Source organism: Stegodyphus dumicola, chromosome 2 (assembly GCF_044657685.1).
Source record: "Stegodyphus dumicola isolate Sdum_Otavi_A_Nest chromosome 2, ASM4465768v1".
NCBI classification, from domain to species: Eukaryota; Metazoa; Arthropoda; class Arachnida; order Araneae; family Eresidae; genus Stegodyphus; species Stegodyphus dumicola.
This window is the reverse complement of record NC_140769.1, coordinates 95784551-95802775: the sequence shown is the minus strand read 5'-3', so window position 1 is coordinate 95802775 and position 18225 is coordinate 95784551. Positions and strand designations below refer to the sequence as shown.

General features: G+C 33.5%; 1 protein-coding gene across 1 annotated transcript; it reads right to left on the bottom strand.

Annotated features, from left to right (window-relative positions):
* Positions 1-1938: 1938 nt before the first annotated feature.
* Positions 1939-10284, bottom strand: LOC146998521 (general transcription factor II-I repeat domain-containing protein 2-like). The gene is made up of 2 exons (XM_085810203.1): positions 9369-10284; positions 1939-1979 (listed from the first exon to the last, which is right to left on the bottom strand). The coding sequence occupies exons 1-2, from the start codon at positions 10282-10284 to the stop codon at positions 1939-1941; spliced, it is 957 nt and encodes a 318-aa protein (XP_085666329.1).
* Positions 10285-18225: the final 7941 nt, after the last annotated feature.

The window sequence follows — 18225 nt, the reverse complement described above, 5'->3', positions numbered from 1 at the left end:
GCTCTTAATCTATCGAAAAAGAATTTCAGAGAAATTATATTCTTACTTTTAATGATAATTTGTTGCGATTTCGTTTTTAATTTCGCACCCTGTCAATCTTTATTATTGCTAGTCAGTTTAAACATTATTTATTGCTTGCTTGGTTTTTGGCATTAAAGGCGCAGTTCAATTCATCAATCTCCTCTATTAGCTCTCATTTTAAGCTGAACATAACATATTATCATCCTTTCGTTCGATTTACGGTTTTATGTCTTAGGCCGCATTAACCGGCTTTGGGGACCACAAGCGCCACGGATTGGACACGCCTTTTCTATACAAATGTAGTACATTTGACTGCCATGACAACTATAAGTATTACTATATTCTTGAAATGCTGTTGAAAATGAAATCCATTGGGGATTATTAAAACCTACGTTAGTTCGTCCCACAATTGTCATTCCGCAATAATAAGTAATAAGTAATAATTCAATATCGCTTTTACTATTAGATGAACATTCAGCATTACCAGTCCTTCTTTTTTTGATAATAATTAGTAGTAATTTTTTTACTGTCACGGTTGCTATCAGCCGGAGAGATGCCTTTGTGGAGAACGTTTTAATGAAACCTGGTTCTTCTTCATATTACACAGAGGGAAAACAACGAAAACTTTCATGCAGCGAACCCGTTCTCCGGGATTTGAATCCAGGTCGAACTATCTGTTTTCAATGATCTTATTGTTCGGCCGCTGATGGGTCAAAACATTTGTACATGCGGACAAGCCGTATGGCTCGTGATAACATGCCGTACGTGATAGCATGCTGTACAACCTGATCAGTATAGAGCTTAGTGACACCGCTGCTACATTATTGTCCTCAGATTTGAATCCTAGAGATCTTTATAAATGTATAGTGTTTGGAGTATGAAAGTACTTTAAGTAACATCAAGTTAGAAGTCCTCTCGAGAAGAGGGCACAAAACCCTTGGATCCTTTACCCGGGATGTTCTGCATCAGAACTAAGGTGGAATTTGTAAAATTCTTACTATGACTTATAAAATATTCAGAGCCTTGGCCAACGGCAAGCGCTGTGTGATTCCCATAATGACTGCACTTGATGCTCATCCTTTTCTTTTGTTCACGATAAAATTCATGGATTATGTTCAGATCATGAGGGTTGTAAACAAGAACAACAGATTATAGCATAAAAATGACTTTCTCGATGGATTTTTAAATTTCCAATCGAGTTTGCAGAAATTGCTCAAGGATACACCTGTTGTTCCTATATGGATCATTAAAGCTAAAAGGTTTGTATAAAAACTTCTTATTTTATTGGTTTTGTTAGCATTATTGTAACCAACGAGAGGTAACTCGAGGGTGTTTGAAAAATTTAATGTTTACACGCTTGCAGTAACTGAAACACACAAAAGATTAAATGTATTTCATTATGAATTTGGAACCAGATGAACAAAAGTAGCAGAATTACTCGTCATTAAACATCCTATTCGAAATTCTTATTCACAGTAAATGGAAATATTTAGTTAAGTAGTGTTAGATGTACAAACTGCATTCTAGCTATAGATACAGTTTCCTAGTAATCTAAAGATTCAGTGATATCTTAAATTCGAAACTGAGATGCTAATCACATTACTTCAAAATGAAAGTAATCTGCGTATCTTTGTTCGTTGTTGAAAGAAGGGAACGAAAATGTTTGTTGCCGACATCTAAATTAATTCCGTTCACTAAACTGAATTGTGTTTTCTTCGGTATCAGTTCTTTCTTCCTAGAATCAATTCTTGTAAAATATTATCAGTATCTACACCTTACTTATTGTCACTGCATTTATCAGTATTCGGATTAAAATCTGAAGATGTAATTTTGTTTATGATTACCTTTCTGCAATATCTGCACTGTTCTTCATCGCTACTATTTGAATTTTCGTAAGCCTCGCAACGAGTTTATTCTTCACTCACTTAAAAATTTTTCTTCCATTTTTCTTTTAGGCACTGCAAAAAATTGGAGCAATAATTTTAACGCAAAAAAATTTCAAACATTTGTAACTAAAAAAAAAAAAAAAAAATTGGATAAGAAGAAATAATTTTAGAATCTCATACCCTTTATGACACCCTCACTTCGTTCCTGAGGAAAGATTTTTAAACTGAATGCATGCTCAAAAATGTTTTATTGTAGACGTTCTAAACTCCTACGATCGGAAACAATTGAGGCATGGTAACACAGCGCTCGTGGCTTTAAGGAAATTTTCTTAGAAATTCGAGTGGCTCACCGTGTTAAAATTAATTTTCATTGGAATTAAATGAATAGAATAGATTTGGTTAGAATGCGGTGTTGAACAATATATCATGAATGATTAAAATTTAAATTGTAAGAAAAAGAAACTTCTTTATTCGATTTTCAAAAAGTGAAATACTAATATTAAGTAGCTGAGGTATTTATTGTTTAGCAAAAGCTTAAAACCAATGGGGAAAAAAGAGTCGTAAATGAAAAATTATTTCATTAGGGTATTTGAATAAGACAAAGCACATTGAAGCACTATCTACCTAAGGAAAGGGACGCTTTCGTAGAGGATTTTCTGAGACAAACTTGCTTGTGCGAAAATACTTGCAACTTTTCGAACCTGGGTTGAGCTATTAGTGTTGAACTATCTTGCCCATTTGACTAGTGATGAGCAGTTAAGCTGTTTGAAGTTATTTTATTTTAACCATTTGCGCTCGTGAACCTGGTAATAACTCTTGAAGCACAGTTTAAGTATATATGTCACATACATAATTTAACAAATAGAATAACGGAGGTTCTTTTTAACTCTTATATTCAGTATTCATTAAATATCTGCTCGCTGCTCAAAGATAAGAAACCAAGGCAGGATTCCATCATTAACCAATTCTTAGGGAATATAGGCTATATAAGTATGATAAATTTGCAATATATCCGCATAAGTTATTATACTTTTAAGAACGGGTAGATATAAAATGCAGTTTATATTTCTTTTCCTCTCATCTGGAACAAAGTTTTCTTGCATTATTTAAAGAAAAATTCAAAGTAAGTAACTGAAAGCCTCAAGACCCGGCAGCGCATCGCGCAGCAGCACTACAGGTCAGGGGTTCGACCCCCGGGCTGGGCGAGGTTCACTCATCCTTTCATTTTATCCCAGGAATGGATCGATAAAATGAGTCCCAAGTTCGCTTGGGGACTAAACACCAGAGTCCTGCGACAAGCTGACCACTTGACCAGACTAAGATGCACAAGCATCCCGGAGCCCACGGTCTAGAAAGGAGATATCAAAGGACTCCCGGTCATGGCTCTCTATGGGCTGTTAATACCGCCGAGTTTAGTTTAGATTAGTTTAATAGAAAGCCTCTTTTGTATCAGGAAGAGCTATTTAAATTACAAAGAAACCAGAAACTCTGACTTGTGACGTGATCTGAAGCACGTTATTTATAAATTGCATCATAGAAAAACCATACGTTTTGTTGAGATTAAAATTATTTGAATTTTACTTTTAAATAAATTATTTTGTATTTAGTTGCATCGCAGCAAAAAATGTAATTTTGAATGAAAAAAAACTGCCTTTATATTTGTATTTTTACAAATTCGGCCAGAAAAAGGTGATGGCGCATTTATTAATTATTTAAAACGAAAAAAAAATTATTCTTTTCTGTGAACAATTAAGGCCGTGTAAATTTAAATAATGCACTATAAATCATACTGGTAAAAAGAGCTATAAATTACAAAACAATTCAGAATAGAAAATTTTGAAGCTGTAAATTACAAAGCAATTCAGAATCGAGGTCTTTTAAGAAATGAACCATAAATTTTATTAATGGAAGAAAACTTAAAAATTCAGCATATGCGTAATATGTAGAATTTTATGAGTCATAATAAAGAGGTACTGATACATAACGTTGAATTTTAAAATAAGGATATCATCTGTTACTATAAATAGAAAAATTATAGCTTAATTAATAACGAAATAAAATAAATCTATATTAAGAGAAATGCATTTAAAATAATTGAATTCATAATAATGAGCAAAATGAATAATAATCATTGAAATCATGAAGCAAACAGAATTTTAAAGAAACGATTTTTTGAGTGTTAATACTGAAAGTGAAAGCAAAATCGAGAAAAGGTGGTAGTAACAAAAATTAGAAATTATGTATATTTTAAAAATGTCAAGGAAATAAGTACTATTAAATTATTTATATTCAGAACTGAATTAAATTTGTTATGAAAAGATTTTACTGTTAAATATGTTTATTAAAATTTTTATACATAAAAGACAATCGACGATTCAAAAGTGAAAGGTTTTTAAAAATAGTTGAAATTCAAAATAATTATTCTAGTGACAGATTAAAATTGGACTAGGGAGCGGCTGCCATGGCTAAAGTTTTCTTTAATGGCAACAATTATTTGGAAAATAGTTTAGTTAAGAGTGAATAGTAGTAGAAAAGAATTGTAGTAGAAAAAAATACCGGAAGCAATTTACAGTTAATTTAAGAGAAATATTTTTTAACAAAATTGTTTCGCCAAAAGAAATTTTTGCAGAACTACGGAAAAAAATCTCTTTAATCGACAAAATGTACGAAATATTTTAATGTACTAGTTCAAAACGACAATGAGAACTTTAATGCGCATACAGTTTTAAAGCTACTTGTAGCACCTATTTTTACACAAAAATGGGGATGAATGTTATTGTTATCATTAGAGAAAGCTAATAATAAATTTTCATTTGCTAATTTACGTGCATAATGTCTTTTTATTAATTTACGCATGTGCGAACACAATGGGAAATATTTGAAAACCATGTCCTTGAATTCTTTTCTTCTTTATGTTATTTTAGCATTTTTTGTTACTGATTCTCCAAGATTTAATATGTGATTTTATAATTAAGGCCCGCATTCCCCCGTGAGTGCTGTCGAGGTGTAACTGGTAGTGCGTCCAGCTAGCAACCAAAAGATCCGGTGTTCAAATAACGGCAAGGGCATAGTTGATTATTTATGTTTCTGTCTTCAGTTAAATACCTTATAGCTCTACAATTTAAAATTCATAATTTTTCTTTAAATTTTCAACTATAAAAAGGGGAGATCTATTAGAAATGTTACCGGAAATGTTCATTAGAATTGATTGGTTTCTGATTAAGTAAAATATTCTCAAGGCATGATAGAATTAAAAATGAGACCATTCAAGATGTTTTGTGGAATACAAACTATGTTATCTAAGCTAGGTAAAAAAATCGAAGACTGGGTGTTTATCGTGTAGAGTACTCGCGAATTGAAAAACTGTTAAAATAATAACCTAATATGCGAGGTTTAATGGCTGGTTGGTAAGTTGGAATTTCTAAGTGAAAGAAAAAGCTTTAATTTTTCTTCTGAAAGATTTTGAATTCTTCATCAGTACACGGAAAAGGCGAAGAAGAATTTAAAAAACTCAAATGAATTCCAACGGTAGAGAGTGGCAGAGAAAGAGCTTTGATTAAAAGTGTATGACGCTCATGGAAACCAAAATCATAAATTCTTTAAGGCTGCAAATGCATCAGTATATACATACTGATATTTTTAAGTGAAATTTGAAATGTTACAAAACTATAATCTGCAGAATAGTTCCATATTCTACGAAAACCTACCTTGAGCTTACTGCTACGATTCTTCAACTATGGACGGCGTTTAGTATATCGAAATGGTATAAATATTTCTTCAGTTTCCTTATTAAAAACATATTAAGCTTGAAAATAGAAGAGAAATACGCCAAGTAAAACATTGGTAACCCAACAACCGTGAGTTTGGCGTAGATTTCTGTCAACATCTCGAAAGATCCTGACAGAAATCTACGCCTAACTTCAGGTTGTTGTGTTACTAATTTTACTTATTAAGCATATACGGCAAGAAATGGAATATAACATTCGAAGACAAATTATTTTGTTAAAACAACGTTTGGAATTATTAGGGAAAGTTCAGTGGAGGAAAATTAGTCTAAATAAATAAGAACATCTAGATAAATCTGTGACATAAAGATTCAAACGTATCACTTTTTAAGTTGTTGCCACCAAATATTACGGCTCTGTATTATTATATTTAAAGAAATAGAATAATAAAGAATCTGCATGAATGTGTGCATGTTTCTCGCACTGTGAAAACACGACGATGCCTAGAGACGTTAAATTTTGAAGAACTTAATCCTCCACCCGAACATGGAAGCCCGCATTTTGAATTTTGAATTTGTTTTATTATCTATTTCATATTTTGTAAAACTTTAACGAATTTTTGATTAACAAACTCAATGATTTAAAGCGAGCAGTGGCAACACAGTACGGAAAAAAACACTTTTATCTCCAACGCGCGAGGTTTTCTACCAGAAATTCTAAAGATTTGCTGTTTTTAAATATTTTGCCATATTGCTATTGAATTGAATTTTATGTAGTTCAAGTGTTAAGAACGTGTTATTTAATAAATAAAGGTAACACATTAAAAGTTTAAAAAAGTCCCTTTGAGCGTAATTTAAAATCTGAAAGCTGTCATACTTTTTTAAAAGAGATATATTTATCAGATGAAGTCACTATATAAATGTATATTTCAAGTGAAACTGCATTTTATAATTTCAATTTAATGCAAATATATATATATATATTTACATTATTCCCAAAAATTACAGCTATCCGATTATTTGAGAGAGAATGCAAATGTACCACTGGAATATTTTTTAAGACGCTTTATTTACATAAGCGTTATCTGTGTGGTCATAAGATTGTCGTCAATGAAAAAATAACCAAGGTTATATGACGTATCTAAAACTCTCTATCTAAGGTGCCGTGAATGGTGCGCAACGGTTATGACGTTTTTCGGGTTGCCCAAATAAAATTTCACCTTCCCCGAATGATTTCAAAATCTGCCTCTTTAAATGGGAAAGCATTAGAATAAAAGCAGGAAGTTCCTAAGTTCAGGCAGTTCTTTATTTCATAATGAAAGAAAAATAATTCATTCTTTTATTAATTAAAGAAGGGTACTGCTTTTTTTTCTTAAAATTATACCAGTGCAGCTTAAGTTTTTGCGCATAGTCATGACTGTCGAAAAGAGAAATAACAGACTAGGTACCAGGTTTTATTATTTATCATGAATTTACAGCATTTCAGGGGGATGCATTTTAAACGAATATAACAAAGTCTAAATAATGACCATTATATTTTGCATGAATTTAAACGCTCTTCTGAACCAGGCTGTTTTAATTATGCGAATTATACTTCCTTAATGGGTTATTTTTAGCTTATTTAAATATATATATATATATATATATCGTGTTTCGAAAACAAAGAGAAATCGTTCAGCTATTGTAAATGGTTAACATAGTGAAACTCTTTCTAAGACGACCACTCAACGATTCCCCGTTATTCCTCTCTTCTGTGGAGCTAGTTTAGAGCTGAGTGTGGAGAAGATGACTATCTATAGTTGTGATTACCAATTTGGCAAAATGGATTAATCCTATTCAACGCTAGGAGTTATTATAAAAGTAATAAAATAGAAATATTATATATCAGTTTATTGATAAAGTTATATTAATAAAAATACAAAGCAATCCCAAGGAATAATGTAGCAAAAAGTACTAAAAAATAACTTATTTCATATTTGATTTGAAGAAATAATATTTTAAAGTACGGAAGATAGATCTCAGTAAAGCTCGGTAAAACAATAAATCTTTACTTCTCGTAATTAAAAAGAAACAAACAAAAGATATTATTTATATTATGAAGTTTGCTTTCTCTTTTTCCATTTCTTCTCAAAAATCATTTGAACTATAAATGAATCAAATTTTTTAAATTACGATCCAGTTTTTTCAACATGTTTAACGAAGTTTAAAGTTCAATAAAGATTACTCTTACCATTTAAGATTTTAGATTTGAAATACTATTTTAGTCTCAGCTTAAATGTCCTGACATTTTTGGAATGTCTCGAACGTTAGGAATTTTCTATTACTAATAATGTTTTTATCCTCCCCCACTGTTAATCTCGAAATAAGATTTTGCGTTATTTCACTTTTCATTCGAGTCTGTTGCCATTTAAATAAACATAAGATATTATATTCGTATAAACCTAAGATATTTTTTATATTTAATCTGTCTATTATCAATTAATAAAATAAACTATTTAAAAACAACAGATGCAGTTCTTAAGTATATTATTATTATTTTTTTTACTTTTGAATCTGACTGATTTATATAAAAATACATTTAATTCATGATATATCTAATTAAAAATAATAAATATTTGCATACAATTACATTACATATTTTTCATTTTTTTAAATATACGGGAGATTTACAACGTACCAATATTAGTCTAAATTCGTATCTGATAAATCATATTAAACTTTACAAAAGCCTTTTTGGACGATCGTCAAAATCTGAAGTCTTGAGATTTTTTTTTCTTTTTGCAATCACTTAAAGCAGGGGTCTCCAAACTACGGCCCGAGGGCCACATCCGGCCCGCGGACAGATTTTGTCCGGCCCGCGGAGAGCTAGCATACTTGAAAACTCCTTTTAGAGAACATATTTTTTATAGCAAATTAAATTTAGTTTACTGAAGTATTCTAATTTTATGTTGAATAATTATTAATATGACATCTACATTGATATGGTCATGGGCTAACTACTCATAACATTGTTGTAGGCTTATTGTTATTTTTTTTGTGATAAGTTGGATAAAGAAACACAGAATTGTAATGAGTAAAGACATGTATAATATGCAGAAAATTTAACTTCAGTACATAATAACTAACAAATTATTGAAATGAATCCAACTAACATTTTATACATTTTAAATAAAAACATAACTTATAACAAGCATAATGACATATGAAATACTAATGAGATTTATGTAATTGAGATTTTTCACTGACAATAGTTTGTAGCTGTGGACTAATTTTACTTGTACCAATTATTAAAATAGATTTAAGATGCTCATCAGTTAATTTAGATCTGTAAACATTTTTTGTGTACTTCATTTTGGAGAAGGTCTTCTCACACAAATAAGTAGTACCAAAAACAGAAAACAGCCCACGAGCAAATTTATGCAAATTATCAAATTGTGTCAGTGGAAGACTCTTATAAAATTCCAACAAAGATGAGTTTTGATATTTGTTCTTAATTATATCAATGCACTGTAGATCAATCATTTCCATTTGAAGTTCCGGGGCTAGGGTTTCAATGTCAGTATCAAAAGGATTCTGAAAAATCTTAATTTGATTCGCAATGGCATCAAAGTCCGAGAAACGAGTATCAAAATTTACTTTCAAAGCACTCAAAGTTTCGATTGCAAAATCGATAGGAAACTCAGTCTCAGTGGTGTGGCTGAATATTTCACATGTTTTAAAATGTGAAAAACATTTACTTCGTAGTTGTGATTGAAACAGTATCAGTTTCTTCCGGAATGATTTGATATTAGTGTATAAATCAGGAAGATGCTGGTTTTCTCCTTGCAATCTCAAATTCAGTTCGTTCACATGTTTTGTCAAATCAACATAGAATGCTAACTTCCACAGCCATGCGTTGTTTTGTAATTCAGTAAGAGGGCGATGCTTTTCATTCAAAAAAATTTCGATCACTGCTCGAAGTTCAAAAAAGCGCTGAAGGACTTTCCCACAACTAAGCCAACGTACGGCAGTATGATAAGGTAAGTCATTTTCTCCAATCTCTTCAATAAATTGTCGGAATTGTCGGTGATTCAACCCAAAAGATCTAATAAAATTAACAGTTGATATGACTGGTTTCAGAACTTCAGACATATCCAAACATTTTCCGCACAAGGACTGTTGATGAATGATACAATGTAAGACTAATGGTTTTGAACCACCGTCATTTTCTACAGCCTTTGACACAAGAGCGACCACTCCTTTATCTTTCCCACTCATGTTTTTGCCTCCATCAGTTGTAATATATTTCAAGTTTTTCCATCGAAGGTTCTTTTGATTAATGGCCATTTCAACTCCTTTAAAAATATCTGTACCAGTAGTTGTGCCATGAATACTATACATATCAAGAAGTTCTTCATGCACTTCATAGCTTTTATCTACTCCTCGAATATAAATCAACACCTGAGCAGTATCTGACACATCCGTTGACTCATCCAAGGCCAAAGAAAACCACTCAACATGTCCATTTTTGTCGAACAGTTGAGAGGATATATTTTCAGCAATGTTTTCTACCCTTCGAGCCACAGTGTTTGCTGACATACTGACAGTTTTTAATAAATTTACCTTTTCAGGGCATATTTCTTCGGCTACTGCAATTATGCATTCTTTGATCATTTCTCCATCGGTGAATGGTTTTCCACGTTTTGCAATTTCAAGAGCCACACGAAAGCTGGCACAAGTTGCAGCCTCTTGTTCAGTTTTGAGTTTTGTAAATGAAGATTGCAATGCAGTTTTGAAATGAATCCGAAATGAATCCGGAATGAATCCGAGTTTTGAAATGAAATCCAATGCAGTTTTGAAATGAAGATTCAAGAACCACACGAAAGCTGGCACGAGTTGCAGCCTCTTGTTCAGTTTTGAGTTTTGTAAATGAAGATTGCTGCGATTTCAATCCGCGTTTCATAGCTTCGAATTTTTCTGTCCGCAAACTCCCTGTATATTTTGAGTAATTTCGAAAATGTTTTGTTTCATAATGACGTTTAATGTTATATTCTTTGAGAACGGCTATGCTTTCATTGCAAATCAAACATAGCGCCTTGTTACTGGACTCAATTACGAAATACTGAATGTTCCACTGATCTTTGAATTTTCTGCATTCACTATCAATTTTTCGCTTCTTTTCCATACTACTAAATCACACACAAAAGCAACAATTCAAATCAAAATACTGTTACAAAGATGTCTTAAACTTAAACACGCACAAACACGTTTTAAGGAGGTATGCACTATTTTATTCCACAACAGTGTCATAGGAACTGACTTCTGTACGTGCTATTAGCGCCATCTGTTAGTGATGGAAGGTACTACCTATTTCCGCTTGTGTCCACCAGATGTCGTGTCACGTTACTCCTCATGGCTCGTACTCTACGACTAATCTAGAAATTACAGATAATGACAGGAAAATTAATAATATGCAGTGCTGCCGTTTTGCGGACTTTAGTCCGATTTGCAGCCTTTTTTAAACGTTGCGTACTTTTTCGGACTTTTTTATTCATCAGTGGACTCTTTCACTTTTTACCACCGGCAACAATGATAATATGGTTTTGGCCCTCGGAACTTACTGGAGTAATCAGTATGGCCCTAAGGCTGGAAAGTTTGGAGACCCCTGACTTAAAGCATTGAGGCAAAACGTTACCGTAATTTGTTTTTTTCTCTTTTATAGCAGCATGCGCATTTAAAAGGTTGAGCCATAACAAAGACTATTCTTATTAACCTATAAGATAGGTTCTCTCTCCTTTTTGCATGTATGCGTGATATAATTGGAAGAACACTCGGTGCGTATTCGAGAGATACAGGTTCGAGTCCCGGCCAGGGAATCATAAATTCGTTAAAGTTTTACAAAATGTGAAATCGATAATAAAAAAAATTCCAAATTTCAAATTTAGGCTTCCACATTCCCATATTCACAGTAGGATTACGTCATTCAAAGTTCGATGGCTCTATGTACCGTTGTTTTATCAGAATGCGAGAAATATACATACATTGATGCAGATTTTTCATTATTTAATTTCTTCAACTATAATGCAGGACTCTAACATTTGGTGGCAACAGTTTGAAAAGTGAAGCGGACATTTATAGTGAACCAACGCAAAATCGCAAAACGAAAACAATAGCCCTTCAGGGACAAAGCCCCTTTGGACTAAAAATTAATACAAACAGTTCAGAAAGAAGTGAAGAATTACTTAAAGTGTACTGAGTCACAAAGGAACCAATAAAATGAATTACACTGTTCTGAAATAAAAATTAAAAAAACTGATATTTCAAGAATGGATAGAAAGCCATTTTCCATATAAAAATAATTTTTCTGGAGATGCATTTTTTAATACCTACAGTACTTGAAAATCTTTAAGGCTAATTTCGAAATTAAATCGAATTTTTTAGCTGCGAGCAGTGGCGGCTCGTGGGTTATTTGAATGTAGGCTCACAAAACAAACAAAACAAGAAAATTTCGAAAATACGACGTAACTTATAAGTTAAAAAATATATTTGCGTTTTCACAGGTTTAAGGAAAACAGTGCAAATAAAAGAAAAAAAAGTTCTCATAGGTTAAAAAAAAAAAAAAAATTCTAACATCGTATTTCTTACAATAGAATGTATTAAAACCACAATATTTTTTCTTACACTATACCTTTGAACGTTGATTACAAAATGGTTAAGTACTGTTTTTGCAAATTAAATCCACTCATCAGTCTTTTTGTGAGGCAGACAATAGTGCATCGTTCAAACAGATCTCCGTCAACTTCCCGCCCAAGAGGGGGTGGAACTGCACTCCTGATTAAACGCTGCATCCCACATATTCCTGTCACAATACCACAGCTTTCGGTCGTAAAGGCCTCTGCAATCTCACTCACAACAAACACTTCCACAACATACATTCTTGTCTCCACTTACATTCCCCCAGGACGTCATGTATCTGCAGTCCTGGCGGTCTTACAAATATTACTCAGTCTTGGTAAACACATTATCCTAGGTGGAGACTTAAATGCACGACACCGCGCGTAGAATTGCTACAATTCAAACGACACTGGACGTGTAATTAACTTAGCCCACTCAGCTGGATTACACATAGCAGCTCCAAAAACCCCAACACGGTACACCACTAGGTCCACCGGGATCCTTGACTTCTTCCTGCTCGGAAATACCAGTGTCCCACTGGATATTTCCGTGCTGGACGAATTGTCATCGGATCACAATCCGGTTAAGATGATTCTGGACATTAGTAGGTATACCACAACAGACACAAGAGCGTTTAAGATTGACTGGCATATATTTGCCAAAGCTCTCAACAACATACACTATACACTCCCTATGATACAGACTGGGGATGACATTGATAGTTTTATTCAGGAGCTTACCCAAAAAATCAACACCGCACATGACGGAGCCAAAATTGAAATTCAAAAAAGGAAGCAGACAAGGAGCAGAGATTTGGAAGCATTAATCAAGCAAAGAAATGCAGCACGTAGACGTTTCCAACGCACTAGGTGCAGAGAGGATAAACAACAGTTCAATCGCCTATCTAATACAGTCAAGTCTCTTACACGAGAACAAGCACAACAAAGCTGGACCAGCTACCTAACTCACTTTCCACAGATGACAACTTACTGTGGAAAGCTGTCTCTAGGTATACTAAATGCTACAATAAAATTCCGCCCCTTAAAGGCCCCACGAGGATTCACTACACTGAAACTGAGAAAGCAGAATTGTTAGCACAGCAACTGGAATCTCAGTTTTGCACGAACAACATACATGATACATCAACAGAACACATTGTTTACACATTTCACAACAGCATCACAACAGATACAAACATAAACAACATCCCTCCGGTCATGCCTTCGGAGGTTGTTGACTATGTCAATAAACTCAAGAAGAAGAAGAGCCCTGGCCTGGATGGCATTACTAATTCCATGCTGAAGAAACTTCTATTGAAGATCCTTTTCGTACTAGCGAAGCTCTTCACTAAGATTATGCAGCTACAATATTTTCCACAAGCATGGAAAACTGCGAAGATCATACCCATCCTCAAGCCAGGAAAGTCATCATCAGACCCCGAGGCTTATCGACCGATCAGTCTACTCTCCTCCATGAGCAAGATCTACGAATCAACACTCCTTCACAGAATCAACGACCATCTGGAGCGAAATAGCATCCTCATCCCAAGTCAATTCGGTTTCCGGAAAGGCTTGGAAACAACCAACCAACTGTACAGGGTGGTAGAGCTCATCTCTGAAGGTCTACACAAGAAGAGAGTCACTGGTGGTCTGTTTATTGACATAGCCAAGGCCTTTGATCGAGTCTGGCTGGAGGCACTTGTTTACAAAATACACAATCTGGGCTTCCCAGATTACATCACAAACATCACCAAATCCTACCTAACAGGTAGAAACTTTGTCGTTCACGTCTCTGGAACAAATTCTACTGTACACCCTATAAGGGCGGGGGTCCCTCAGGGGTCCCTTTTAGGGCCCACTTACTTTAATATTTACGTGAACGACATCCCTACAACACAGAACACAACACTGGCTATGTATGCCGATGACACAGCAATCCTCACACAAAGTGCATTTGCTGGTTCAGCTATCCAACATTTACAAAATTACATACATGCACTGGAGACTTGGCTCCTGCAGTGGAAAATTAAAGTTAACATCGACAAGACCCAAGCTATCCTGTTTACAAGAAAAGAAAAATTTAAAAAGAATCTCACCATGTATGGCAATTCTATTCCCTGGGCCAAGCAAGTCCCTTATCTTGGGGTGACCCTCAGTAAAACTCTGTCATGGAACCCACACATCACAAATATTATCAATAAGTTTCGAGCCCGTAAAGCTCAACTCTTCCCCTTAATTGCTCGAAACAGTGTTTTGTCAATAGATAACAAATTACTCATTTATAAATCCATATTGCGTCCATTACTATGCTATGCATGTCCTGTATGGGCGTACTCATGCAATAGGTATCGGGGTAAACTGCAAATAGCACAAAACTGTATTCTCAGGCAAATAGCTAATGCACCTTGGTATGTGCGCAATAATAAAATACATGAAGAACTGGGCGTACGCCCTCATAAGTCGGTTTACTATCAAATAGCCAAGAGATTTCACTGCAGGCAGTTAGCAATCCAAAACCCTGCCATTAAGATACCTGAGTACGACCCATACAATCTGGAAAACGAACACAGACCACTGGCCGTTCTAAATGAGTGGATTATGTAGCATAGCATAGTAATGCATTTCTTCTTAATGTATTTCTATATCTATGTAGCACCTTCTTTTGTATTATCATATATCTTATTTTGTATTATCATATATGTATGTTTATATGTAAATATTCACACTTACCAAGGGCTGGTCTCACTTTGTGCACTGCTTTTGTCATAACATCTTGACTTCCAGGTTTTTCACCACTCGATAGCTTTCTGTCCTTCCAGTCCATTACAGCAACTGAAAATGATAGCCTGGGTTAGTCCAGGAGATAGGATCATAACTTAGAATATACAAAAAACCCAAAAATCTACAAAAAAATTTAAAAATTTAAAAAATAAAATAAAAAAAAATATGATGAAATCATAAAAGTTAATGTCATATCAACTATTCGAAACGTCTAAACTATTCTACAAGGGGTAGGGCCTTCGGCCCAGGTACCCTGGTGTACCGAAGCACCGTTCCACTGGGTTGTGAGGCAGACAAATCAGTAACGTTTTCACTGAATTTAGGTACGTCACTTCTCATGATTTTGAGAGTATGGCTAAAGTCTTTTTCTAGTTTTAGAGTTGAGAAGCAACGCTCAGCTTCAGTAGTGGTTGTTGGAATAGTAAAAATAATTAGCAACAGTTTGTAGGTCTCCAAAAAGAATAGTCTCTAAGTTATTTTCTACAACTAATTGTAAAATACTACTGGCCCCGGTCATATATATATGAAATATGATCTTCTTAAGTTACTCTTAGTTCATTTTTCAGACGATCTTTCTGTAACATGGAATAAACATCAGTTGTTTGGTCAAGAATATGAGTTGGAAATTTTTCTTCTCATACTCCTCGAATTTTGACTAATGGCACCAGTCATATTTCTGAAACATGATCTTAAATTACTCTTAGTTCATTTTTCAGACGATCTTTCTGTAACATGGAATAAACATCAGTTGTTTGATCAAGATTAATTTTTCTTCGCGTACTCCTCGAATTTTGTAGCATCGATGAAAGAAACAGCAGAGTAATGAGAAATAAAACAAAATCTCTCTTATACTTCATTTTGTGATAATATCATACATATCTTCAGCTGTCTCAGTTCCGTTTATATGAATATTCCCTCTCTTCTCTTCCTTTTCCTTGAAGTTTCATATGGTTCCAACATCTTTGTCACTGTATCCATTCTTTTGTTTTCTTTCTCTAATTTCTAAATATTGGTATTAGGGTATTTAAAAAAAAGGGGGGACTCATCCTGGAAACTGACAAAAATCTTGAAATTTACTTTACATTATTTTATTTTATTTGTTAATAAATTTATTTTTTCGTTTTCCTTCGGGGTCCACGTGCTCCTGTGCTCAAATGATTGCGAGAAAATCCGTTCATCTCAGTTGGATTTTCTTAAAGAATCTTAAGTCATGCATACCAATATTTATATTTATTCTCAGAACCACAGTCACGTTTGAAAGTGATAGCTCGCGGAGGACCTGAGATAAGAAGGCCTACTATATCATTATGTAAACATTTTTTTCCTTCCATCAAAATCTTAAGGTATCTGATTACGTTCGACTCCCAAATTTTTGAAAATAATACAAATAATCTGTTATTAATGTTATTTAGCAGAATACAACTTAAAATGATACAAACAAGTCAGCAACATGTTATCAATATATACTTTTTTTCTTACATTTTGGGCTAAAATGTATTAAATTTGAGTATTACTACATATGTTCTCATTTATTTTTGTCAGTTATATTTATTACTGTATAAGAAATTAAATGGACTAAAATCTAGGTAATAGAGTAAAATATTTCTTAAATATACTTGTCTGAGTACATTGCACTAACTATTTTTCTAGAAATTTCTCTCTTTTTATACACAAGACTGTCTGAAAACATTTTATTAGATATGTGCATAAATCTAAACTTTTAGTCCTCTTAATTCACAATATTTCATAATTTATAGTGAAAAGTTTCCTAAATTTACTATAGTAATACTTTAAGGTAAAGCTCTTTTAGTAACGGAAAAGTTGAAAAAAGGAAGTTTTTCAAAAATGTTATGCAAACGCAAACAGAAGGGAAAGGAATTGTTGTCAAGTACGAAAATTGAATTGCAAAACTAATCTTGCTCCCGAGCACTTAATAAGAACGTTAAAAATCATCTTATGAACATCATGAAAAGTATTCAAATAAAAAGTTCTCATTCTAAAGTTATTTAAAGTAGTCTGTATACCAAGGATGTCAAACTCGCGGCCCGCGGGCCGGATGCGGCCCACAACAAATATTTTTGCGGCCCGGCCAATATATCGGCAAATAATAATATATAATATTAAAATAACATATCGACGAAGAAAAAAACGAAATGTTTACAGATAAGTAATTAACGATAATTTATTCAGTGTTGTTAGATTACTCACAGCGAGCTGACACACACACTACTTAAATTACAAATGCGTGTGAGTAGCTTGCGTTCAGCTACCTTCGGCTTTTGGGGGACACGTGCACTCAGAACTTGTACGCATCCCCCGATAGCCGAATGTGGCCGAACTCATGGTCTCAGTTTTCCAATCATAGTTTTGTACGATATATTGGTGCATGCATGTGCATGCACTTTGCTTTATTATTAATTATTACTTAATTCATATTGTTACGGATTTCATAGTTATTTATTTAGTTATTTTTTTATTTAAAATTGTAATTAGATTTTCTTCATGTTGCCTTAGCAACGCAGACGATTTTTGAAAAGACAGCTGCGTTGGAAGGTTAAAAATAGAACAGCGCGTGCATTTAATACCTAATAAATAAATATCTCTTAATTGCTGTTGCCATCCACAAAAATCCAGATATTTATAGATGTTTCCAGTATATTCGAGAAATTAATTATAAAGCTTATAAAAGCCGAGAACAAACAACTCATCTCAGTAGTAGCTGTAGTTCTAGCGAACTGTTTGTTTACTTAAATGCTGTGATTGATTTGTAGCGATTTCGCTGTGAGATAGAATTAGTTTCTGTGTTTTGAATTGATTTTTGCTAAACGTTTGACATTTTGTGATATTGTTAGAATATTTTTGAAGAAATATTTCAGCATTTTGATTTATCTCTTGTGGAAAGAATAAATTTTTGTTAACTTTTAACGTTAACCATGTTTATTCCAGCCCTTTGCATTCAGTATGTCTATATAAAAACCAAGTGGTAGTAAAATTAAACGAAAAATCGCTGACGAACATAGAATATTCCAAGTAAAATGGGAATTAGAATATTTTTGCTGTGAAATAAAAAATAAAATAATCTGCTTGATATGTAATAATACTATTAATGTACCAAAGTTATGTAATATTAAACGTCATTACGAACAACACAAATCGAAAT